General features: G+C 43.2%; 2 protein-coding genes across 6 annotated transcripts in view; one reads left to right on the top strand and one right to left on the bottom strand.

Moving 5' to 3' along the window:
* bcar3 (BCAR3 adaptor protein, NSP family member) overlaps positions 1-19,120 on the top strand; it is a 35,850-nt gene extending 16,730 nt beyond the window's left edge. Inside the window, exons 1-14 of one of the 3 annotated variants that reach the window (XM_062395972.1) lie at positions 1,847-2,229; positions 11,426-11,554; positions 12,564-12,689; positions 12,785-12,901; positions 13,137-13,369; positions 13,966-14,066; positions 14,194-14,316; positions 14,897-15,115; positions 15,702-16,297; positions 16,402-16,517; positions 16,750-16,921; positions 17,382-17,493; positions 17,642-17,845; positions 17,925-19,120. In XM_062395972.1, the coding sequence (XP_062251956.1) occupies positions 2,149-2,229; positions 11,426-11,554; positions 12,564-12,689; positions 12,785-12,901; positions 13,137-13,369; positions 13,966-14,066; positions 14,194-14,316; positions 14,897-15,115; positions 15,702-16,297; positions 16,402-16,517; positions 16,750-16,921; positions 17,382-17,493; positions 17,642-17,845; positions 17,925-18,103 (2,508 nt within the window). In that variant the 5' untranslated portion in view covers positions 1,847-2,148 and the 3' untranslated portion in view covers positions 18,104-19,120. Of the gene's footprint in view, positions 1-1,846; positions 2,230-10,111; positions 10,394-11,425; positions 11,555-12,563; positions 12,690-12,784; positions 12,902-13,136; positions 13,370-13,965; positions 14,067-14,193; positions 14,317-14,896; positions 15,116-15,701; positions 16,298-16,401; positions 16,518-16,749; positions 16,922-17,381; positions 17,494-17,641; positions 17,846-17,924 lie in introns of those variants that run through there. The other 2 variants (XM_062395973.1, XM_062395971.1) reach the window with 2 other exon arrangements.
* A 56-nt stretch (positions 19,121-19,176) lies between these two features.
* Positions 19,177-24,651, bottom strand: part of fnbp1l (formin binding protein 1-like) — a 37,030-nt gene continuing 31,555 nt past the window's right edge. For 2 of the 3 annotated variants that reach the window (XM_062395974.1, XM_062395976.1), the window contains one exon: positions 19,177-24,466. In XM_062395974.1, coding sequence (XP_062251958.1) covers positions 24,326-24,466 — 141 coding nt within the window. In that variant the 3' untranslated portion in view covers positions 19,177-24,325. The remainder of the gene's footprint in view (positions 24,467-24,651) is intronic. The other variant, XM_062395975.1, reaches the window with a different exon arrangement.

Here is a 24,651-nt window from a genome sequence, read left to right as displayed (position 1 = left end):
TCAATTTACTGCATCATCGGGTTATTGTGAGTCTTTGTGGATCAAGTAGCTCAGAAACACAACTTTCTCACCAATTAATCTAAATCTTGCTAAGAAAATGATTCCCCTCAATGAGTGACGTCACAATGAAGTTAGAAAATGCCTCGTTCATTAAAGTGTTTTTCCTGGAATCTCTGCAGCAGATCTGCAGTTTATAAAAATGGAAATATAATCTATGATCGTATAGTGGGAGTGATGTGGTCATGACGTCACAACGAGGACAGGAAATGACATCACAGATTGCAGGAATGCATTAACCTTTGCAATCGATAACTGTAGAGACACGATCCACAGCTCATTTTGATTTCCCCATCATTCATCATCATATGTTTTAATTTATGAGATTATAAAACGGCTTTAATACGACATAAAAAACTTGATTGGAGTATGTGGGCGACCATTAATCTAACTGTCGTTTACGTTTGAGCAGTTTATTACCATGACCGGATGCACATGATTCAACATCATGGGCTCCAACTACTGTGCACATGTAGAATAAAACCCATTTGAATAACAGAAATTAAAAATATAACGTCTGCAGTTGGGGAAAAAGCTCCTAACCCTCCTCGGTTCCATCTGAAAGTTACAACAAACAGATAGAAATAGAAAACATAGAACCACAGCACGCCGATTTCTGTCCCCCGTTGTTTTTCCAGAGCATTCCTGGAGCGACGGATTTGTGTATTTTAAGGTGGACTTTAGCCTAGCTTGTGATTTGGGGCTCCTGTGGTTGGCAGTTCTATGTGTGTGTGTGTGTGTGTGTGTGTGTGTGTGTTGCTGTGCGTAGCCCCAGGGAATGTTTCTACATGGATTTCCTTCGTGGATCCTCGGAGAGTTCATGCTGTAATTAGTGGCTTCTTCCTCTGTGGTGAAACATCCCTTGAATTGGTCTCTGCTGGGGTGTCACCCTCACTGTGTAATGGATCTGGGTGTTTGAGAGTGAACACGACCCCGGGTATAAATATTCCTGGTTTCTCTGGTTCCTGCTGGATGTTCTCTACGTGCACTCGTTCCCATGCGAGTGTGTGAACTGGAGGAAAAAGCTCCGGCACTTAACGAGTGTGTGGGTGTAATCACTTAGGAGTCATTAAGGAGCACAAATGGCCAGCACACAGCACACACACACACACAGCACACACACACACACAATTATTGGCCTTTGACCTGTTGCAGTTCTATTTTTGGATTAATTTTCACTTTACAACCTTTAGCGCTTGTTGTCATTACATTTTTCCTCATGGTGAATCAGGACCCGTGGATTATTCCTCTGAAAAGTTTGTTGCTGGACTGGAAGTGATTTATTATCTCAGCTTATTTCGGTCCTAATGAATGAAGAAGTGTTTTTTTTAAATACTTTTGTTTGGACTTTTATAGACCAAATAAAAAAATGTACAAAACAACAATCAGAACAACAATAATCATTAGTTTCAGAGTCCAGAAGCAAATTAGCTTCAACTTCTATAAAAAATGTCTCATGTCCAAACATCATAAATAACACATTTAAAATAAAACTACCTGTTAAGTTGTATCCTATTATTTTTAAATAACAGAAATTAAAAGTCACATTCTAAATTCCTTCTGATCCTCTGTGTCTCCATCCACATGTTTATAAAGAGACCGACTCTGGGCCACTCCCTGTAAATCCACATGTGATTGGGTCAAAGCTGAACACATGGGTCTGTCTTTGCCCCTTATATGGAGCCGGTGAGGGCGGAGCAGAGAGGAGCAGTGTGTAGGAGTGGATCGTTGGAGCAGGGGGCAGAGCGGAGGGGCCACTCTGCAGGGGACCGGGGAGGAGAGAGGCAGGGAGGTGACGTGATGCTGCCGGGCTCACACACTTCTTTCCTCCACGTTGGTTCCAAGTGCACGTGACCACTCTGCATTTAGCTCAGTCCTCTCCTCCCTTCAGTTTTTTTTTTTTACTTTTCTTGGAAGATGCAAACTGGAATCCTTCATGGACTGGTCGGTTGATAGGGGGCATCAGAGCCACAGCTTGTGTCTGTAGTCAGGGGAGGGAGTGGGGGGGACTGAGGCTGAGGTGTCGTCCTGCTGGAGGCTGCTCCCGGGCTCCCAGTCGGTTTTCCAGTCGCTTCAGGGAAGTTTGCAAGAATGTCGGAGCGATGCGACCTGAAAACCCTGACAGCAGCTCTGTGTTGCTTCTACCACAAGAACTCGGTCATTTCTGCAAAGGTGAGAGGAACAGCACAGTGTGTGTGTGTCTGTGTGTGTGTGTGTGTGTGTGTGAGAGAGAAGATGCATTCAAGTGTATATCATTTTACTTTACTCTATGGATCCTTTATATTCTGCATGAGGCAAAAGTGCTATTCTAAGTGTTTTTGCACATTATCCAGTGTGTGTGTGTGTGTGTGTGTTCTTGTGTGAAATATCAATTCCCTATATTGTGTATCTTATTTTTTGTGTGTACGATCCTATATGGACAGCTGTCTTGCAAGTACACATGTGCACATGTTGTTGTGCGTGCTTTCATTCTGCAGATTTTATGCAGTGTTCTCTTCCACCTCAGTGTTTTTGCCTTAACCTCTGCAGTGAACATTGTTATTCAGCCTAAGTGGGTGTTTAAAATTTAACCTTTAAGTGGTAGTTAATTATTATTTTTAAAGAATTGATCACATCATATCTGGGGAGATTAGTTTTAAAGCGTATTTATCTGTTAATGTTGCTGTTTAAAGTCAACCACAGGAAAACAGATGACCCACAGTGAGACATTTCAGAAAACAGCCTAATAGAAAGTAAAAGTCCATCTGTGAGAAAACAATCTGGAAAGTGCAGGCGTCTCAGCCGGAGCAAAATCTAATCACAGTGAATAGTCCTCCTCTCTCCCTCAGTCGCTCTGTGAGCTGAACACTGGGCTTTTATTACTCTGACCAGACGCTCTCATAAATGACCAACTGTGTGACTGTCGAACTGTGTGAGTCGGTCAGTGTGTGAGTGTGTGTGAGTGTGTGAGATATACAGCCGGCTTCATCCATAACCAGAGCTCAGCTGGCAGACACACAAGGTTAGTGTGTGATGGCCGGTGTGAGAGACACTGACAGTTATGGCCGTGGACGCAGCGGGTCGAGGACGCCGGGTGATTAATTACTAACCGGTGATAGTTTGTCTTCTTTATGACGCCACTGAAATGAATGAATGCCATTAGGGTGATTGGATGGAGCGGTGCGGTGGTACAGCGGGTTGAAGGTGGACGTGTGGATCTGTGAGGAGAAGGTTGATCAGAAGTTAAATGTGTCTGGATGAAGGGAAACACATGTTGGAGCAAAGTGTGAACACACAACACATGTGATGTGAGAGGAACAACTGGATTTCAGAAACAAGAAATAGAAACATTAATTTTTTCATGTATTTTAATGTTTTATTTATTTATTTTCTCTAAATCATTAGATTTCCATTGAGCTAAGGATTTACTAAATTTCTCAAACATCACAATTACCACACAAAAATGCATTTTGCAGATATGGAAATGTTTAAAGAAAGTGATCTCAGATAAAAAGGAAAAGACCATTAAACATCTAATTCTATCTTCATATTGAAAACAGGTTAAGAGCTCATGTTAATACCTGTTGTAGTTCTAAAGTTGTATGTTGTAATATCAAATATGACTTACTGAAGAACGAGTTAAAATCTTTAGATCTCAAAATTAGGCTGAATAAAAAAAAAAAGCCCCATCTCCCGATCCCTCGATTATCAGAGATGAAATCAACAAAGTTTTATCGATTCAGTGATTTGAAATCTTCACCAGAGAAGAATGGAGTCTGTAACTCTCTATTTCCTCTGCCAAGGAAGTTATGATTGTCTGCAGGAGTCAGTGTGTTAATATTGTATTTGTGACCTTGATACTTCTCCAGCTCTCCTCTCTGGATCTCCCAACATGTCTTCACTTGCGATCCAGAAAAGCCGGGGGTTTTCTTCCACTGCCTTCCTCTTCCTCTCCTCCATCTGTCTCTCTGGGACTTTGCCACTTAACCGAGGACACAAGCTTCTCCTCTTTTGTGTCTGTGAATTAGAAGTTACTGGTGTTTTGAGTCACTGACCTGTTTGACACCCTGAACCACAGACCCAGTCTGGAACAAAGGGAACAACGGAGCCTGTCTCTCTGTCAGTGAATATTCATTTATGGACAATATGAAAGTGTTATAGCTTTAATTACATCAAACTGCAAAGGTTAAAAACCTGTCAGTCTCATTCGAACAGGCCAGTGCTTCAGGGAGGCTTTTCAGAGAAAATCCTTTATGCTGTTTCTTTGCAGATATTCTCTCCTCATGCCCAGACATCAACTATATCTTTAAACTTTACCCCCCCCCCCCCCCCCCCCAACAGCAGGTCTTCATGGGGCTCAGTCTTTGAACATCTCGTTCCAACACTATGGGGATTTATATGCTGCTGCATCAGCCTCCACTTCTCTGGTTTCAGGCTTTTCCCAAGACGTTAGAAACCTGGCCGCTGAGATTTAGCTCTGCTCAGCCACAGGAGCATTAGTGAGGTGCGACTCCGATGATGTGTGATGAGGCATGGGTCAGGCTCAGTGTTGGCTGTGGCTTGTTCATGTAAAGGAAGAATACATTTTTAACCTGTTCCCGGAAAGATTCTTTTAGAAGAAAGTTCAGTTGAAATCTGCGTCCAGAACGTCAGTCATGTCTTTACAGATCTTTACAGATGTGAGTATTGTGCAGTCAGGGCTGGGAATGATGGCTGTTGAGTGAACGTGTGAAAGTCTGTCTCAATAAATATATAAAGAGCGTGTTGGTACTGGAGCCGTTTTCAGATATGAACTCTCAAAGTTGGGTCCTGATATTTTCCAGAGTTTGTCTTTTACACATTAAGAACCCAGCAGGAGATCGACTGAGTCAGACGTGTTCACAACAACAGGAAAAACTCTGTTAATCTTAAAATCAAAAACATCTTCAACCTTGTTTCCAAGCTGATGTCTTCTTCTGCATCTTCTTCCTTTTGTGTTCTTGTTGTTGTCTCAGTTTTGCTTTTGTCGGCTGTGAATTCTCCTGCTGTATTTTCACATGGGCTCACTTATCCAGAGGTTTTTATCAGGGAGCTGTCACCAAAAACTCTGGAGAACGTTCGCTTCCACTGACTCGGACATTTGAGTCCTCTCATTCGACCCCTCTGGATAGTTTCAGGGGATTATTGGAAGTTCGGTGCGTGTCTGAAAGCAGCTGGTTTTACATTTGTGGAAAATTGTGTGTGTTTCTTAATAATCCGGTGGATTTCTGACCTCAAACCTGCTCTTTATATGTGGGAGAAAATCCACAACCCGGGACACCTGACCTGCAGCTCCGTCTACGTGCTGCACATCTCGTAGTGACCCTGGTCTCAGATAAACACTGAATCAAATACAAACAGCTAAATCCACTGTGGAGACTTTGTGCTGCTAAATCTCAGTCCGTCCCAAACTGACCAGCAAGACGCCTCCTGGGCTAAACACAGGAAGGAGCATCTATTTGGTTGTGAGTAAACAGGAAAGGTGGAGACCTCGGGATGATGAAGTCAAGATGTCGAGATGCAGAAATCACAAGATCCTCAAACCATCAGCTTCCATCGCTTTGAGACCGTCCAACCAATCAGAGAGCGGGCATCCTCCCTCTGGTTATCATTCCACTCCACTGAAATACCAAAGCTGAGCAGAAGTAACAGGATTTCACTGAATCTCCTCACTGTTGCGTGTTGCGTGTCACTGGAGGAGGAAGTAATAAAGGTTTTTGCAGCGTCCAAACGATGCGGTTTCAGAAGGAGCTGTTGCTAAACCTTCATGTAGCAGCTGGATGGACGCAGGCGGCAGCTGGAGCCTGGGAGAGACCCGGTGCCACCTGGAGGGCAGAGACCAGGGAGAGTGGGGGGGCAGAGTCAGAGAAGAGGAAACAGCATAAAGAGCAGCTGATAGCGACATTTAATGATGATGACGTCCCTGGGAAAACGCCTCTGATATTATCTCCCCTTGCAACGCTAGACAAACAAGTTAAGTGCTGAGTTTGGACTTTAATGCAAAGTGCCGAAAGCTGCAGATGGTTCCTCAAATCAACTCTGAGCTTTAATTCTCCAAGTGTCACGAGACGCTTCTTCTTAGAGTTGACAGTTCCTCAAAATGAGTCACAACTCCACGGCCTGATTTTACAATTTTTGTCTCATTACGATTTTAGGAATGTGCCGAAATGAATGTGACATTAAATTGAAATGAAGAAAAACACTGAAGCTTGGAGAGAAGAATCTCTCCTTGTGTCTGAAGCGGTTTGGAGACAAAGACTAAAGAACTCCCCGTTCCCACGATGCTGGAACTTCCACAGAACTTATTATCTGAGCTCGTCTGAGGGAAACAGAAAGTTCACTCTGATGACATCGCTCCTCTTATGAACTCATTTCAACTGTTACAACACCAACGCTCAGTTCCAATCTCGCCCTGAAGAAGATGGTGTCAGAAAAGGAAAATCAAGTTTCAATAGAATTTATTTTTTTTTCGTAGTTTTTGTGTAATTCTGCAAACACACAGACAAACTGCAACGGCAACACAAACCTTCTCTAGGAGGTAACGAGCTGAGAGGCTGCAGACACTGAATCCATCACAGGTTAATGACCCTTCACTCCTGGTTTGATATGGCCTGTAAAACCATAACAGAGTCACCACAGTATCACAACCTGGAAACCATAATGTCCCAGAGTAGAGGACACAACAGTTTGTTTCCATCTTCACTGATCTCACATTGGACTAATTCATGAATCTTGATTTTAAAAAGTCAGGCATGTGAAAGGAACAGTTGGATGGAGGGATGGATAGAGGGACGGATGGATGGATGGATGGATGGATGGAGGTATAGATTGATATCTATGAGTGTGACCAGTTTAAATGAAAGTGGACTGTTGGAGGTACGTGTTCTACTTAGTGTAACGTTGTTGATTTTATTGCTTTTATTCTGAAAAGCACAGATTGAATGATTGATTGATTGAAACAGTTGCAACAAGGCTATGAGAGACGTGTCCTGGATTATCCCTGTGTGTTTTCGATTGCAGCAGCAGACGAGCATCCAATCGGCTGCTCTGCCTCTGCAGCCTCTTTTAACAGGACAGGCGCTGCTCTGTTTTTTTCCTGTTAACGAGATTTAAATCGAGCTTGTAAACGTCGTCCTGACATGTTTTACAGTTTGAGCTCAGCCGCTGATGTGGGACATGAACTGTAGATCACCGGTGTCTCCCTGTGAGAGTCTTGGCTCCGTCCCCTCAGCTCTCACTTCATCACGAGCAGGATTTACACAAGACCAGGATTATAACGTGCACCAGTGTGTGTCCGCGTGGGCGTCATTGTGTGTATGAGATGATGAGGAATCGGTTATAATGCTAAAAGGTTATTTGTCTTCACCTCACTGAACTCAAACAACAAGCAGCTTACACCGCCTACTCTGATTGGTCAGCGTGGATCAGGATTTTCACAGCAAGCATCCGACCCGGGTTTGAACCGACGTGTCATCTCCACCGTGAACCCGGGCGCCGGCCGGGGGTTAAAAACAAATGTTTACCGCTTCTGCGAAAAATCCAGGAAATCCAAAGAAAATCTGGTCAGAGTGGGAATCCTGTTGAACAATGATCTTTGTTTGGAGTTGAGATGGAGAAACACTGAACCTGAATCAGAGAAAACATGGAGATGGTGATCATGTGATCATCTGCAGGTTTACACTGTGTCGGCTGCACCGGTAAATCTTCTGTTTTCACATTTGAATGATACAGAACCACTCATATAGCAAAAGACACTGGTTTATACCAATACATATAACTTCAACATAGAAAACAGTGCAATAAATAGTGGTTTCAAAAATATTCATTCAATAAAATACACATAATTTTCCTTTTTGACCCTGATTCCTTCTAAATCAAAAGGTTGATGGATTGAACCCCGTGAGGAGAACGATGGGTCATAAGTTTTAAGGATTTTAATTTAATACGATCACTTTCATTCCTTTTCATGGTTCATCACAGATTCCAGTTTAGGATTTAGTCCCGTGTTTAAGAGAGAGAGAAGAAAGAGAAGAGTAGGAAGATACACTCACGCACACACACACAAAGAGACACAAACACACACACACACACACAAACACACAGTGTAAATGCAGAGGATGACATCATGTCGCAGCGTCTTATTTAAGGACGTCCTGTAAAATAAGGGAAAATCATCCACTTTTTCCAACTCTTTTTTTCTCCTCCTCTCCTCCCTCTGCTCTCTCTTTCCTCTCTGTGCTCCTCCTCTCTTCTTCCTCCTCTTCCTCACGTACATGATCCATCTCCTTATGTTTACCGTCCTGTACGTCCTGTTTACCTCAGTGCTATGCGTCCCTCTCCTCCACACACAATCAAAATAAACAAGAAGAAACCAGTTGCGTCTGTGGAACCGGAGTTCTTCAAGTCAACCTGAGGTTCATACGACTCTGGGTTCATCCAGTTCAACTCACCTCTCGTTCAAATCAGTTGTGTAATTCTGGTACAACAGGAAAAGCCTGTTGCTTTGTCAGACTGCTGAGAATTTCACCTTCTTAATAACAACAGATCATCATCCATTCATCTGTTATCTTTATCGCTCAAGGGTCACAGGGACACGTAGAATAAAAAGACTATAAAGAAAGGGTTAGGGTGAGAAGTACAGAAATATGTCTGATTCTCTTGTTGATTATTATCTATTATTCCAACATCGCAGTTTCAAAATTGAATGAAATAAATAAATAATTCAAACGAAACAAAAACTATAAGATCCACGTATTGTTTCATCACATTATATCGTGATTCCAAAATCTGAAGTTTTATACTTTTAGCGTCATCTGCAAAGTTTATAAAGAAATAGTTCTCTCCATTTTCTGATTTTGGATTATTTTATTTAACGTGCAAAGGATTGTTTGACTTTCTATTCGATCTATTAATATAAACCTTCATTCATGCAGCCGAGGCTTTATATAACTGAATCACATTTTAACGCGGCCACTCCGCTTGGATCTCAATTATCCAGAGCTCACTTTTGTTCAATCAGCTTTTTAATCTCATCGTGTTTCGTAAAATCAATGCAGCTGCCGGACGTGACTGAAACGTTCGATTCCCCCGCCCCAGGTGCTTTCCACTGCCGCACCAGCGCAGACACACACAGCACGCGTCACACCACTCAGGCCTCGGCCTCAAACTGGAAACAAACTGAATCAGTGGCTGACGTGATCTGTGTTGCTTTTTTGTTTTGTGCGTGGAGGCTGTAATGTGAGCGGCTGCTTTCCTGTCTTATCAGGAGACGTGGATGCTAGAGGGGTCTATTCTAATGACTTTAGAGAAAGAGATGGAAGAGAAAGAGATGGAAGAGAGAGAGAGGAAGAGGAGAGAGAGAGAGGTAGAGAAACCACAGAAAGAGACAGAGAGAAAGAATAAGTGGTGTGGAGAGGCGAGGACCAACATGGTCTCAGTTTCATGGGGGGCGATCAGAGACATATTCCAAATTTCATGCACATGGTTCAAGAATTGTTTTTGAGAGGAGGAGGAGGAGGAGGAGGAGGAGGAGGAGGAGGAGGAGGAGGAGAAGGAGGAGGATCTGGAGGATCTGGATCACAGTCTTCCTCACAGAGCTGGTTTCATCAGGCAGGTGTATCAGATGTTGTGTAGTTTTCTGATCCATTGGAGCTGCTTGTCTTGTCCGGTCACTTCTGTCGTCACCTTCACCTCCTCCAGGCTTGTTTGTGTTGCCTTCATGCAGATTAAGTGTTGTGTGACAGATTGATGAGTGATTGATTTTTATTATTGTTATGTCATCTGCATTGTGTACCCAGTTTAAATCAGGCTTACAAGACACAGACCAGGAGCCTTTGGTGGACACACACCTTTTATAAACCTTCTTTAAGCTGGTGTTTAGAGAATGGGAAAGTAAAACTCTGCTATCTTGTAATACACAGACGTTTATTTTATTATAATAAATAAAAGCCTGCAGCACTTCTACCTCTCAACAGGATTCTGCAGAGCTTCTCACTTGTTTTGATTTTATTTATGATTCTATAGAAGATTCATTTTTCATCTGTGAGCAGCAACAGGTTAAAAAGAAGCAAGCTGAGGTGTGCGTCACTGTGGTGTGTGTGTGTTTGTGTGCGTCAGGTGTAGGTGTGTATAGAGGCAGGTCCTGGCAGCTGGGTGGGGTCATGACGCTGCGGTCGCACAAGGAGTCACTGGGTGGAAAGAGAGAGAGAGAGAGAGAAAGAGAGAGAGAGAGATCACAGAAGACTGAGAGAGCGTGGGGAAGTGTGAGGAAAGAATCGAGTGTGAATCAATATGAGTTTGATATGAAGACGGAGCGATGCAGAGACCCAGCAGCTGTGATGTAAGTCTTTGTGTGTGTGTGAGTGTGTGTCTGTGTGTATGTGTGTGTGTGTCTGCCATGGTGCAGATGGATGTGCTGCCTGTCTTTCACTTTCTGAGCTCTGTGTTCGGATCAAACTCTGATGGAGCAGTTTGTCGTCTCTCAGGTTTCTGATCAGATCAAACTCTGTCTTTGTTAATCTTTGTATAGTTCACAGTGTGTGTGTGTGTGTGTGTGTGTGTGTCTGTTTGTGTATAGTGTGGTTTAGTTATATTTTAGATATTTGTTCTCACACGTTGCTCGTCAAACCCTGAATGAGTCAGCTCAGGATGGAACAATTAAATTGACTCGGGAATAAAAGAAAAGTGAAAACTGGGTCAAGGCTTTTGATTTGAGCTCCTGAACACATTTCACCGGACTAAGCTGTTGTGTGAAAGTTGTGTTGCTTCATCGAGTGATGCAATTCAGATAAAGACAAATGTGTTATAATGAAACTAGTAGTGCACCGACCGCTCCAGGTGGAGGAGTGAGAGGTGCAGCAGTTAATACTTATAATATTACTCACTTTACATAAATTCTGTTTCTACAGGTTTTTTAAAAATACACATGCAACAATTTAAAGTACAGAGACTGAGCTTTGACATAACTTTACTCCTTTACACTAAACAAGCTTTTAAGAACTAATAGTATAACTTCACGTATTTAAACTTGTAAAAATAAACTACACAAAGTTACTGGGAGATCTGTGAAGGATGCATTGTGGGTCAGGAAAGAACCCACTATGAGTTAATGGTGCATTTAGGGGCCTTGATGGATTTATTCACTCTGGTCTTATATTTCATTTCATCTATGGCCTCTCTTCCTTTAGAGTAAAAATATATTTGCTCGTCAGTCTTATGCCTGTGACCTTTGACTCTATTACTATTTGTCTAAGGGAATAGGAAACGGTGTTTACTGGAAACCAGAAGCGTCAGCTGGTAAAATGTACAATCTGCAGGAAACATTAAACATGTCATCACACACTCTTTTTATTTGTGTCTTCCTGAATCGCAGTTCTCCAGAGATCAGTTCATCCTGGACTGTCCTTCAGAGAAACTCCGCAGGGAGCTGGAGGAGGAGCTGAAGATGAACTGTGAGGAGCCCAGGAGCCACGCGTGGTATCACGGAGCAATTCCCAGACAGGTAACACAACACACACACATGTATCAGTGCACACACACACACACACAAACACGTTCATGAATCTCAGTCATGAGTCCCTCCCTGTAAAAGTCCTGGTTAAAAACTTGTTGAACCAGATCATTTATTATTAGACTGCACACACGCACATACACACAAACACACACACACACACAACCACACATGCGCACCCAAAAACTCATACACATACACACACGGTGCGTATAGGAAGATTAAAGGCTTAAACAGTGGCCTCGTCTATGAGGCGGGAGTTGTAACATTAGGTCAGTGTGTGAAAAAGCCTCTTTGTGTGTGTGTGTGTGTGTGTGTGTGTGTGTGTGTGTGTGTGTGTGTGTGTGTGTGTGTGTGTGTGTGTGTGTGTGTGTGTGTGTGTGTGTGTGTGTGTGTGTGTGTGTGTGTGTGTGTGTGTGTGTGTGTGTGTGTGAGAGAGAGTGGAGAGATAGAGAGAGAGATTGTGTGTTCCCTGTGAAAGCTCTGAGATGTAATCATTTTTAATAAGCTGCTTCCTCTGGTTAAACTAAACTACCATTATATTCTATACAAACACAAGCTTAATTAAAGTGTGTGTGCGTTTGTGTGCGTGTGTTTGTGTGTTTGCTCAGTTTGTGTTTGTGGGAGTTAGAGAGAGAGAGAGACAGTCAATGTAACTATAGTAAAATGTAAAGAGATCCATGAAGTTCTACTTTTCAATTAAACTAAATCTCAAGTGGGTGACGAGGATTGAACCGCCGACCTTCTGGTGGGTGGACGACCCGTCGGTTTATTCTTCATCAGAAGTCGCACTTAAATGTATAATCTTCAAATATCTTCAGGTCCTTTAAACGCTGCAGCTCAGCAGCAGAGCTCATAAGGAAAGAAGTTATAAGACCAGAGCTTTGTTAGGTTTGATTAAATGTTTGGACTGTAAACATACGTGTGTGTCTGCGTGTGTGTGTCTGTGTGTGTGTGTGTGTATGTGTCCACCTTTGTTCAAGCCTCTGTGTCGTTCCAGGTTGCAGAGAACTCGGTGCAGCGTGACGGGGATTTCTTGCTCCGTGACTCTCTCTCCATCCCAGGAAGTTACGTCCTGACCTGCCAGTGGAGAAACGCCGCCCAGCACTTTAAAATCAACAAGAAGGTGAGACGCTGTTTCTCAGCAACAACACACATTTAGTTCTCTGTCTGATTTAATGAATACGAGTTAAACATGTTGGTTTCTTCCCTTCTCCTCAGGTGGTGATGCTGAACGAGGCCTACTCCCGGGTGGAGTACCGTCTGGACAGAGAAGGCTTCGACAGCGTCCCTGCACTCATCAGATTCTACGTCGGGAACAGGAAACCTGTCTCACAGGTGAGTTCAGGGAAGGTTTGATTCACACACCGAGGTTTATGAGGACATCAGTGTTTAAGTTCCCTGATGGACCTGATTTATCTATTACTACTGATTTAATTAAAAAAATATGTGAGAAAAGCAAACACAGACCATGATAGTCTAATTCATTATTAAGAATGGGAAATAATAACTCTTTTCCACTCATTGTGTTTGATAAAGTTTGTTCTAACTTCTCTTCTGTGTGTAATGGAAGGTGGTGGGAGCCATCATCTTCCAGCCCATCAACAGAGGCCTCCCCCTGCGCTGCCTGGAGGAGAAGTACGGCCTCTCCTCTACTCACCGGGACTCGCTCATGGCCCAGGAGAGACGCAGTCAGAAACGCCTCAGCCTCAACATCACCAACGGACACACACACCAGGACAACACGCACACCGCGCACGACAACACGCACCAGGACAACGGCGTGGGCCGCAGCCGGCAGCTCAGGTTGGTGCACGACAGGAAGTTAATCTGTGGTGATGGACACGTTCACACCAGTTCCCTCAGCCTCTGGTTGATAGCTGTCTGGAGTTAAATCCTTAAAGTCTTCTTTTACTTTTTAAACAAGAGGGAGGAGGTTGACTATATATATTTTCAATCTATCTATTTTACTAAGCTACAGGGTTTTCTTTAAAGCATTTATTTATAAAAGATTAATAAACTAATAGTAATAATTTAACAACAGTTTTATATTAACTTATTTAAAAAAAAATCATAAATTACCTCACAGGATTCTTGGTTTTGCAAACTAAACTGCCCATCAATATATATAATAGAATATTACATAATACGTGAATACAGATAAATATTTACATGTATATAAATACACACACAACATTCAAAAGAGTTTTATTTTCTCTAGGTTTTTTTACTTCTGAATCTGTTCTCCTCCTCCTCCTCCTGCTCCTCCTCCTCCTCCTCCTCCTCCTCCTCCTCCTGCTCCTCCTCCTCCTCCTCCTCCTCTTCCTCCTCCTCCTCCTCCTCCTCTGTTATGTTCTTAATAAGTTTGATTTCTCTATGTAAACGTGTTCATCCATTGGCAGGTTGAAGGATCGCTGCGGCAGCCAACCAGCGAGTCTCAATCAGGTCCAGGAGAGGCGACGCCCCCTCAAGGCGCACCAATCAGAAAGCTTCTTACCTCTTGGTCAGTACAAAATGATGATATGATCAAATCTAGTGAAAAAGCTGAAAAAGGGGATGTGATCCCCTCTGTGTCCTTCACTTCTTCTCACTCTCACCTTCTCTCTGGTTGTTTCCCTCTGGTCCTCCAGGATGTAAGCCTCAGCCGGACCCCCTCCTCCCTGGCCCCAGCCCCAAGTCCCCGGTGTTCCGGACGGGCAGCGAGCCGGTGCTCAGCCCCTCGTTCCCCCGGAGATCAGCCGAGCCTCTGGCAGGTCAGTGGAGCGACCTGGAGATTAGAATAAACACTTAGAAGCACTTAACCAGATTGTCCACTTGTTGTTTGGGATCTAGTTCCAGATATTGTGTCGTCATATCAGTATAACTGCTGAATATATTACAGCACAGTTACTGTCAAATAATAATCAGAAGTTGTTTTTCTTATGAAAAAGAAGTGTACTTATTCTCCAGATGTTATAAATCCAGGTTCTTCTCTATATATATTTATATATTATAATAAAGTGTGTTTCACATGAGGCGCAGAAAGAAAAAGAGAAACACCTGCAATTTAAAAACCCAGACTTCACTGGTGGAAACCACAGGATTAAAGTATAAATATATAAATATTGTTCATTTATCATATATCTTTAGGTTTAGTCTCATTTACTCAAACCTGCTGCTTGTCTTTTATCTTTTCTATTAAATGTAACCTCGTGCTTTCCTGATTCAGATTCATATTTAAGAGGTAAATAAAGACAGATGGATTGTGTTTACTCTTCACTACACTGAGTCTTTATCAGATTGTTGCCACGTCGACTGATGTCATCACGACATCCTGTGGTTGTGTGTTTGCAGGTCAGGTGACCCGAGGCTCCGACAGCCAGCTGTGTCCCAAGCCGCCTCCCAAACCCAGCAAAGTGCCACTGGCTCGACTCCCTCGCCCGCCCTGCCTCCAGCCGCTGGGGCCCTCGTCCGCCTCCTGCAACCACACGGACTCGTCCTCCTCCGTCTTCACAGCTCTGACTCCAGACTCCACGTGGGGGGAGGCTCCCTCGCCCGGGTGGAGGAGCGGAGGTGACTTTCATATTTAAGGAATTTAGTTTGTCAAGTTTTAAAGATTTAAAAAGTCCTGATTCCAAAAAACAAAGCATCTATTTCATTCACTTTTTTTCATTCTTACTTTATTGGCTCCAATAAACGTTACAGCATCAAAGAAGCAATTTACTAAATATACACAAGGAAATATAAAATAATCACATCAAGTGTAATCCTGAATATTACATTTACATAAATTAATATATGTGTATAACATAATAAACAGGATTACACTTATATGATATGATAAAAAAAAAAGTATTCAATCTGAATAATTTAGGAAGATGTAATCAGAGAATAATCTTCTCTGCTATCAGAAACATGTCCACAACTTAATCAACAATCAATAAATGAAGTTTCTGTGACATTAAGCTGCTTTCGTCTTAAAACATTTCTGTTGATCTTGTTTTAATAATGTTCCTGTAAGTGTATTATTATTTATAAACTAAATCAGTGTGACATGGCTCCAGACGTCACAGATAAACTCTCTATGAACTTCACATTAATGCAAATCAATCAGAAGTATTCAACTCTAAATGTGATTTCTTCTCCTCTGTGACCTCAGCACCTCCTGCTCCTCCTGCGAAGCCTCTGAAGTTTTCCCAGGGCTCCTCCTCTTCTCTCCTCTCTCCTCCTGAACGGCTTCACTACCCGGACACAGACTCGGTGACGGGCCGGACCGAGCGGCTGCAGCCGAGTCCCGCCGACCTGAGGTCCTGCAGCTCGCTGGGCTGGGAGGAGCCGATCTCTCCGGACTCCATCACAGACCACGGCCCCGCCCACCAGCCGCCACCCTGCAGCTACGTGGACCGGCTGAGGAGGGAAGGAGACGGCGAGGAGGACGAGGAGGAGGAGGGAGGACGGAGAGGCCTGGACAGAAGCTCCTACCATCACGCCATCGCAGCCTTAGAGAACACCAGCGAGGAAGAGGAGGAGGATGCAGGCAGGGGGGAGGATGGGGAGGAGAAGAGGTGGAAGAGCAGCTTCCAGCGGCCGGTGGTGGAGACCGAGTCCGTGTTCAGACCGGCAGAGTTCGGGTCTCGACTCCTGCCGCCGGAGAACAAACCTCTGGAGATGGTGGTGCTGAAGAGAGCGAAGGAGCTGCTGCTCCGGCACAACCACCACAGCATCGCCAGACACCTGCTGCTGGCCGACTGCCAGGTACACACACACACACAGACACACAAACACATAGAGGAACACACATGAGAGGTGGTGTGTGTGTGTCGGTGTGTGTTGAGTTCAAACCTCTTCCTGTTCCGCAGGTTGTCAGGATACTCGGAGTGAGTCCGGAGCTCAAAGGTCAGATGGGCGTGTCCTCGGGTCTGGAGCTGGTGACGCTGCCGCACGGTCGACAGCTGAGGCTCGACCTCATGGAAAGGTACACAACAAACACACATTATACACACACACACACACACAAAACACACATTATACACAACCATGGTTCAGTTGCACTGTCATGGAAATAAATCCCCCCCCCGCAGCCTCTGAGAGATCAAATTAGAAAACGGTAACACAACAGACCTGGACGTTATCTTGTGTTGATAATCCTCCTCCTCTCTCTCTCTCTCTCCCTCTCTCTCTCTCTTTGTCCTTCCTGTCTCGCCCAGACACCACACCATGGCGATAGGCGTCGCTGTGGATATTCTGGGATGTACGGGCAGCGTGGACGAGCGGGCGTCCACGTTAAACCGCATCATCCTCGTGGCGCTGGAGCTGAAGGACACGGTGGGCGACCTGTTCGCTTTCACGGCCCTGATGAAGGCTCTGGACCTGCCTCAGGTAAAAAGCACACACACACACACACACACACACACACACACACACACACACACACAACATCCTGGACACAGCCAAACCATAATACAAAATATAAGTACCTCCTACCAATCCCTTTAACTCCCCCCACCATCTTCATCCTTAATTACAACCAGCTCTCACATGAATTTCATACACTTACACTATTACTTATCTATTTATTTATTAACCCGTTATCCCGGCAACATGCCCAAATATAAGTACACTGAAACAAACTCTAGATGAAAACTCTCTCATAGACATAGCAACAAATATTTGAGTACACAAACAGAAATATATACGGAGGAAATATTGAAGATACTTCATTGAATTTGCCTTAAAAGAAGTAGTTGATAGGTTTTGTTTTTCATCTCTTTTGATGGAAACTGATCCAAAGACCTTGTTTTTAAAGAGTTGTGTAAAACTTGCTGATGTCTCCGTGCAGATCAGCCGACTGGAGGAGACGTGGACGGCTCTGAGACGCAACTACACACAGACGGCCATCAGCTACGAGAAGACACTGAAGCCTTTCTACAAGAACCTGTACGAGGGCACAGGTATTCAACACACACACACACACACACACTCACACACACAAACACACAGTGTCATCACAACATCTGGACAACACACCCATCATCATGACTGACATTCCTCCGCCTCATCCTCCTCCTCCTCCTCCTCCTCCTCCTCCTCCTCCTCCAGCCTCCCCTCCCCCCGAGGTCTGCGTCCCCCTCCTGCTGCCCCTCCTCACCCTGATGGAGCGCCCGTCAATCACACCCGAGGGGGCGGAGCTGTGGGAGACCAGCGACCAGGGCTGCGACATCATGCTGCGCCACCTGGAGGCCGCACGTGACGTCGCACACAACACACACAGCTACACAGCCAACGCACAGAAGCTCTTACAAGGTAGAAACAGACACAATACGTTCTGTAGAGATGTTGAATGTTAAATGTTGTGTTATAATGTGTGTTTGTGTGTGTTCAGGGTTTCAGGCTGACGAAGACCTGCTGGAGGTTTTCAAAACCGACTTCCAGCTGCGGCTGCTGTGGGGAAGCCGCGGAGCCTCGGTCAACCAATCGGATCGCTTCAGCAAATTCACTCTCATCCTCACCGCCTTGTCACGGAAACTGGAGCCCCCCCCCAAAACTCAAACCCTGATCTGATATATGAACATACTCTCAGTCCGGAGCCGAGCGGGTCAACGGCAGGTGGAGCCAAGAACCAGATGAAGGGAAGACAAAGTGAAGCACGGAATCAAACGTACGACGCCCAGCGGCCACTGAACGCAACACCGAGGAGCTTGTACGAACTGGGGACACGAGAGACAGTCAAACTCATTTGAACAACTTTTTTTTTAAAGAAGCTCTTATTTCTCCTACACATTAAAAACCATTTTGTTAATTTAGCCTTTTCTAATCCACCTTAAAGCTCCAAGTGTCCTGGTTCCATCTCGACCAATCATATCACTGCACCAGCTTTAGAAAGAAGACTTGTGCCTGAAGACTTGTCCACAGTGAAGGTACAACAGGCCTTATACAAGTATATTCTACATATTTCTTTTTAAAAAGCTGAGTGAACACGTCTGTGAGCTCTGGAGCTTTTTGTTTTCAGAATCACTCTTAGTTTAAAAGTTAAAATTAGAAAGCAGGGTTTAGATTATAATGAAATAAATTAACTTATTTTCATACATGTTCACACACACTAAAGGCCACAGGTTAATACTTCACGTCGGCTTTTTTTCTGTCTGTCTTTCAGTTAGTTTGTGTATTTAACTCTATAACAAACCTTTTCTCCACATCTGGAATCTGCTTTTAACTCTGATCCGTTTGTTGCTGGTTTAACAAGCGAGAACAAAAAGATACTGTCAGATACTTTCAAAGAATCAAAGAATCCAAACTCCTCGTTCATTTGAAAATTGAGCTTCACATGTTTTTATTCTCTGAAATCTTTTATTTTACAGTTACACACATTAATAAAACATGACTTTGTGCATATTGCCCAGGAGCCGATTTGTAAACATATGTAAACATGAGACTGAAGCTGTAAATATCTGAAGCGTGTGTTAATAATGGACTGTACATATTTTCTGTAGAAGACTGTAAAAAAGATGTTGATGAATTCTAATGTTTATATTAAATATGAACGATGGGGGTTAAGATTGAATAAATAAGACGAATTAACTGTGGAATGGAAATCGTTGTTTTTTACCATCGACAAAACGTCACAGAAACAAACAGACTTTTCATTGCTGCTTATTTTATTAGAACAATATCTTGGAAGAAGAAGAAGAAGAAGAAACAAAAAAGCATTTTGTTCACAAAGTGTCCGACAACATTCAAAGTAAAAACATGTGCACAACAATATGGAGAGAAGTACTGCCATTGGTTATTAAAACATATACAACATGGTAAGAACACACAGATTTACATGGATTAGACGTGTTGCTATCCGGCTGAAACACCCAGTACCTGCTGATTTTCATTCACTGTGACTGTTTGAGTTGATGATAGGAAAGAGATTGACATTTATTTTCATGCTCGACGATAAACGAGTTTGAAAATGAGAATGTGAAGAGCAACACGTGGGCTTTTATTTAGCTGGACGAGAAACAGCAGCACGCTCACAGTAGCTTGGCAGAGGTTCCAGCAGAGAACAAGAAGGAACTCTTATCATATTAAACATGTCAAAGCTGATTGGTTATTATTTATTTCTGCATAATATTCAGGATTAAAGAACAGCGGCTATTATAATACGCAGCTCAGTGTTTATAGGCATAATAACGGTTAAGAAAATTACCTGTGAATGAGATTTGTTTTGTCAGCGACAGCTTTGATTTAAAGGGGCAGTTCACTTCAAGACGTCTTCGGAGTGAAATGTCTCTTTAACAGTTTGTTTCATTTACTGAGTTGAACAGACGGCAACACAATCACTCATCTGACGTGAAGAAGATGTGTTTATTCTCGTTTCACCGTCAGTGGACGATCCTCTTTGCCTTAGTGCACATTTACAATTACGATAAGAAGCAGAGTATCGGTTTTAGTACTGAAATAATTTATCGATAAAGTTGAATAAATTTAAAACCGTCACTTGCTCCAGCTGCTTAAAATGCAAAGATTCTTCACTTCTCTCGGAGTTAAGTGGAAAATCTTTGGGTTTGGGATTTTTTTTGTTTATTCGACAAAACTAGAAGACGTCGGCTTGAGCTCGTTAAGATTCTGATATTAATCATTATTTTACGGACCAAACAAATAGAAAAACAATAAATCAATAATAATTTTAACGGTAATTGCTTTATTAACGGCAGTACAAGACATCTGAAGTTATATAGATGAGAATTTCTAATGGATTAATTAATGATGTAAATAATAAGCTACAGCCATGTATGAACTGAATCCCCAATAAATTTAAATTCAAATCAGCAGAAAGCCGTCAGAGACGCGACATCAGATTCTACACATCAAAATATACTCAACATACTTTAAGTTAAGTCCTTCAAATTTGTAGTTTGAGCAACATCAGGAGCTAAAAAGATGAAGATATGATATAACTTATTATTCTCTCACTGGTGAAATACTAAAATCTCTGAACACCCCTTTAATGTCCAATAGAGGAAAAGTCACGGACAGTGGAGGAAATGTGGAGTCGTGAAACTGGGGGGGGGGGGGGGGGGGGGGGGAGTTCAAGTAACAACATCTACAGCATCGCTCTGTACATTTCACAGCTTCATCCAAGAAACACAGGCTTGTGGCTTATTGTCTTAAATATCATTTTGTTTGAACAGATAAGCTGAGTGGTTACAAAATAAATCACCAGAATGAAAATCAGGCAAAAAGGAAGTTTTCTGACAAGTTAGAAAACCAGTATAAAACCATTTTAAAAAGAGAGAATTACACTTAAGCTTCATTCATAAAGATCACACTTCATCACACATTCATCTTCTCACTCGTTCATTTCTAATCAGATTCTTAGCTGTAGTACTTCAGGGCAAAGTGCATCGGGTCCATTCAAACCTTTTTGTCTCATGAAGTGTCAATCAACCTAAAAACATTCAACATGACGTAAGAGATGTTAATATGTACAAATCATTCAATGGTAAAAACAAACGTCACACATGTAACACACACGTGATCACACAGCTTTAAAGTGTACGGGACGCCTAACGGTGTTTCTGGTGTGAGTGGCGTTCCCTGTGTGTGCGTCCACGTGTTTGGATTCATGCGTGTGTGTCGTCACATTCAAAAATACAACCGATGAAATGAGAAAAAACTTTTCGTGTAGATGAAGCTGAGGGGCGAGCCCAGGTGCCTGATGGGAGATGTAGTCCAGAGGCAGAAACATCCAGATGTTTGTGTGTATGTGGAAAAATACCTCCATGGAAAAAACAAAAACAACAAGGTGGGGTTTTAAGGCAGAATCTGACCTGCGACGTCCCCGGAGCTTCCACTGGTTTGTTCGGTGATGGTAAAAGAAAAAAAGGGGGGGGCCCAGTCTGGTTTTGGTGAAGAGAGACTGCCGCCTGCTGGTCGGCTGGTGGAATTACAACCACAGGAGAGAGGAGGAAAGCTGGGAAAAGAAGGAGAAAGAGGAGGAAGAGGAGGAGGAGGAGGAGGAGGAGGAGGAGAGAGGTCCTGTTTGCACCTGATAGTCCTGCTATCTGTCTAATGAGTATCTGATATTACCCAGCAGCTGTTTGGGAGACATTCAACAAACAACGGAATCAAACTCATGCTGCAGGTTGCATGAACACATCATGAAGATAAGGCATTCAACATTCAACAACGTTACACACACGCACAGACACACACACAGGAAGGTGCAATGACGGTCACCTGCTCATGTTTGATAATGACACGTTAACAACATGCGACTGGATGAGTGAGGACAGGCATGAGGAGCAGAGTGGCTCAGGCAGACATCACCAACAGAGCACAGACAGAGACGATGATGACGGGAGTGAGTCGGAGCAGCGCAGCACGGATTCTGTTAGTTTGATGCTGTGAGCGAACCTGAGCCTGAGAGTTAATAACACCCTGACATGTGTCGGGAGTCAGAAATTATCCAAACGATTTACGAGAAGTAAGAAATCCTCACGAGCTGGACAGAGGTCATCACAAGGTCAATCTACTTCTTAACCACAATGACTTTCCCCTGGGGACACAGTGTCTGGGATATTGCGTCTTTAGCATAGTCATCAAATAGATGGAGCTTGTGATCACTTCCTGGTCCGACAGCTCTTCTCCTGTTAGGATCCAACTGTAAGATCATTAATACTGTAAATCATTGCCAGCTTATGGCTTTGGGATCTTCTACCTTCGGTACAACCCTCCCTCCCTTCCTCCTCTCGTAACCCCCCCGAATGCCGATCATGCAGACATGCAAACCTCCCTCCAGCCCACTTCCTCTCTCTACCTCTCTCTCTCTCTTTCCCCCCTCCTATTTCTCTCTCTTCCTCGTGTACCCGCACCACCATTAATCAGCAATCACCGTGAGCCCTCCACCAGCCAATCAAATCGCCCGGCCACCCTGCAGCCCTCAGGAACCTGCGGTCACATAGAGGAGAGGGCCAGTTACTAAAAGACACACACACACAAACACACACACACAGAGAGAAGATTTAAGTTTCAACAGAATAAAAGTGGTCACAGAGACAGACTGTGTTTGAGACTGAACGACCTCAGCATTTTCCATCAGGAGAAAGGATTCAGAAATTGGACAAAGGAAGAAAACAATCCCAAATATTTGAAGAATCCTGCAGATTGTGTCTGTTCATGTCATTAGAGCATCTTCCTCCTCCTCCTCATCCTCCTCCTCCTCCTGCTCTCGGTCTTTATTTGTCTGAGAGGACCTGAAGAACAACAGACGTCTGACACACCTTACGGCCGTTTCACTGAAATCCAAGATATTCTCACTCTGATTCGGCCCAAATAACTGGAACTGAAGAGATGAATTTAAAAGGTTTTGAAGATTAATATCATCATGGACGTCGATAGAAAAGTGTCACAGCTGTTTCTTTAATCAGTGACTCAAACAATGACCAGAATTACATAATAGTTTAACATTTAATTAAAACAATCCTGGAAAAAGTATAAGAACTAGAATCATTTCTTTAGGCTTTGAAGGGCTGGGTATGATTTCACAGGAGAATAGAAGAAGTGGGTGGATCAACTCCCATGAAAAGTCCAAAACCAACAATGTAGAATTAGTATCATATTCTAACCAAACATTAAATTCACCGCAGCATTTCACGGTTTCTTCATCAGCACTTTAGATTTATTTAATCCTACAGAAACCATCCTGCTGCTGTAAAGACCCACGAGAGCAGTTTCCAAGCGGGGAGTTTATTTTGTTTGGATCTCACAGAATCCCAAAATAATCTAAGAGGTCACCGGGTGATTTATGGGAGATAGAAAACATTTCTATCGTCTCCCTCGTTTCTCCATTTTCCTTGTGAATCGTTGAGTCAGAGGGGAAAAGAAACGTCTCTTTACATCAACTGTTTACTCAGAGTCTCGAGCCTGTGATTGTGGGTCACAAGACGACTTCAGATCTGATGCAAATTACAGTCGTTTAAGAGGCGAATACATGAAAGATGGATTCTCCTCATGGAAAAGAAATGAGAAAAACATTGTTGGTTTCAGTGTTTTCAACTCTTCTCTGAATTTATCAATTAATCTCAAAAGACTTCAAAACTTTAATTTCTACAGTTTGTCTGTAAGAAAACTGCACTGAAGACAAGAGGCTGAGGCTGAAACCAGACAAACCTCTGTTAGTGTAATACCACCTTAAGTGTGATGGCACTGATAAAAAACAAAACACAAATGCATGCACACACACGCAGACGCTCACACACACAAACACACACACATACATACACAGAGAAAAAAACAGCATAATGTTTTTCATTTCAAATTATGTCGACTCTTAAATGAGCTTAAAATCAGTGAGTTTCAGAAAGAACAATTAAAAGATTGGATAAAAATAAAAAATAGTCTCTAATATATTACATTAAACAATCTGAAACACTTTGATCGACAGGAAGCGGTGAAGCCTCAACATGGGGCTCACTACAGCAGTGGAGACACACAAACAGAGAAATGCCTCGAACACAAGACAAACACGGTCAAGTAGCTTCTTCCATTCGTCTCCGCGCTCACACGCTCACCTTCTGAGACAGTCCCACGCACACGAGAGGACAGACGCATAAAGAGACAGAGGGATGAAGAGGTGGGATGGAAACCAGTCAAAAGAAAGAGATGAACGTCCATGCAGGTGTTTAGATGCTGTCTTTTTTGGGGTTTTCCTTTGTAGTGTGATGTGGAGGAGGAGAAAGCTGAGATGGAGAGAATGACAGAGGGATGGAGCGGAGGGCGGAGGACAGTGTGGAGTCAGATGTAGGTGACAGCACCTTTGCTGCTTTTCTCCATGGTGATTTCTACGTAGGAGGTGGGGACGTAGCCCTCCTCGCCGCTCTGCTTCCTGACCCGCGTCCAGCCGTCGCCCTTGTCCTCCTCGATGATGTACAACACCTACGAGCAATGAGATCCAATTAATACAAATCATTTGCTAAGTAAGTGGGTTAATAAAGTTATTGTGGACGACCGATGAAAACAGATTAATATTTTTGTGAAATGTATCTTCACTTTTTTAGGAGAGTTTGATAAGAAGATAAATACCACAGTCATATCTGTATTCTAACCACATTAATATAAAC

The sequence above is a fragment of the Platichthys flesus genome, chromosome 9, assembly GCF_949316205.1.
Source record: "Platichthys flesus chromosome 9, fPlaFle2.1, whole genome shotgun sequence".
Taxonomy (NCBI): Eukaryota; Metazoa; Chordata; class Actinopteri; order Pleuronectiformes; family Pleuronectidae; genus Platichthys; species Platichthys flesus.
Note: the sequence above shows the minus strand (reverse complement) of the source record. Positions and strands in the feature narration are given on the sequence as shown.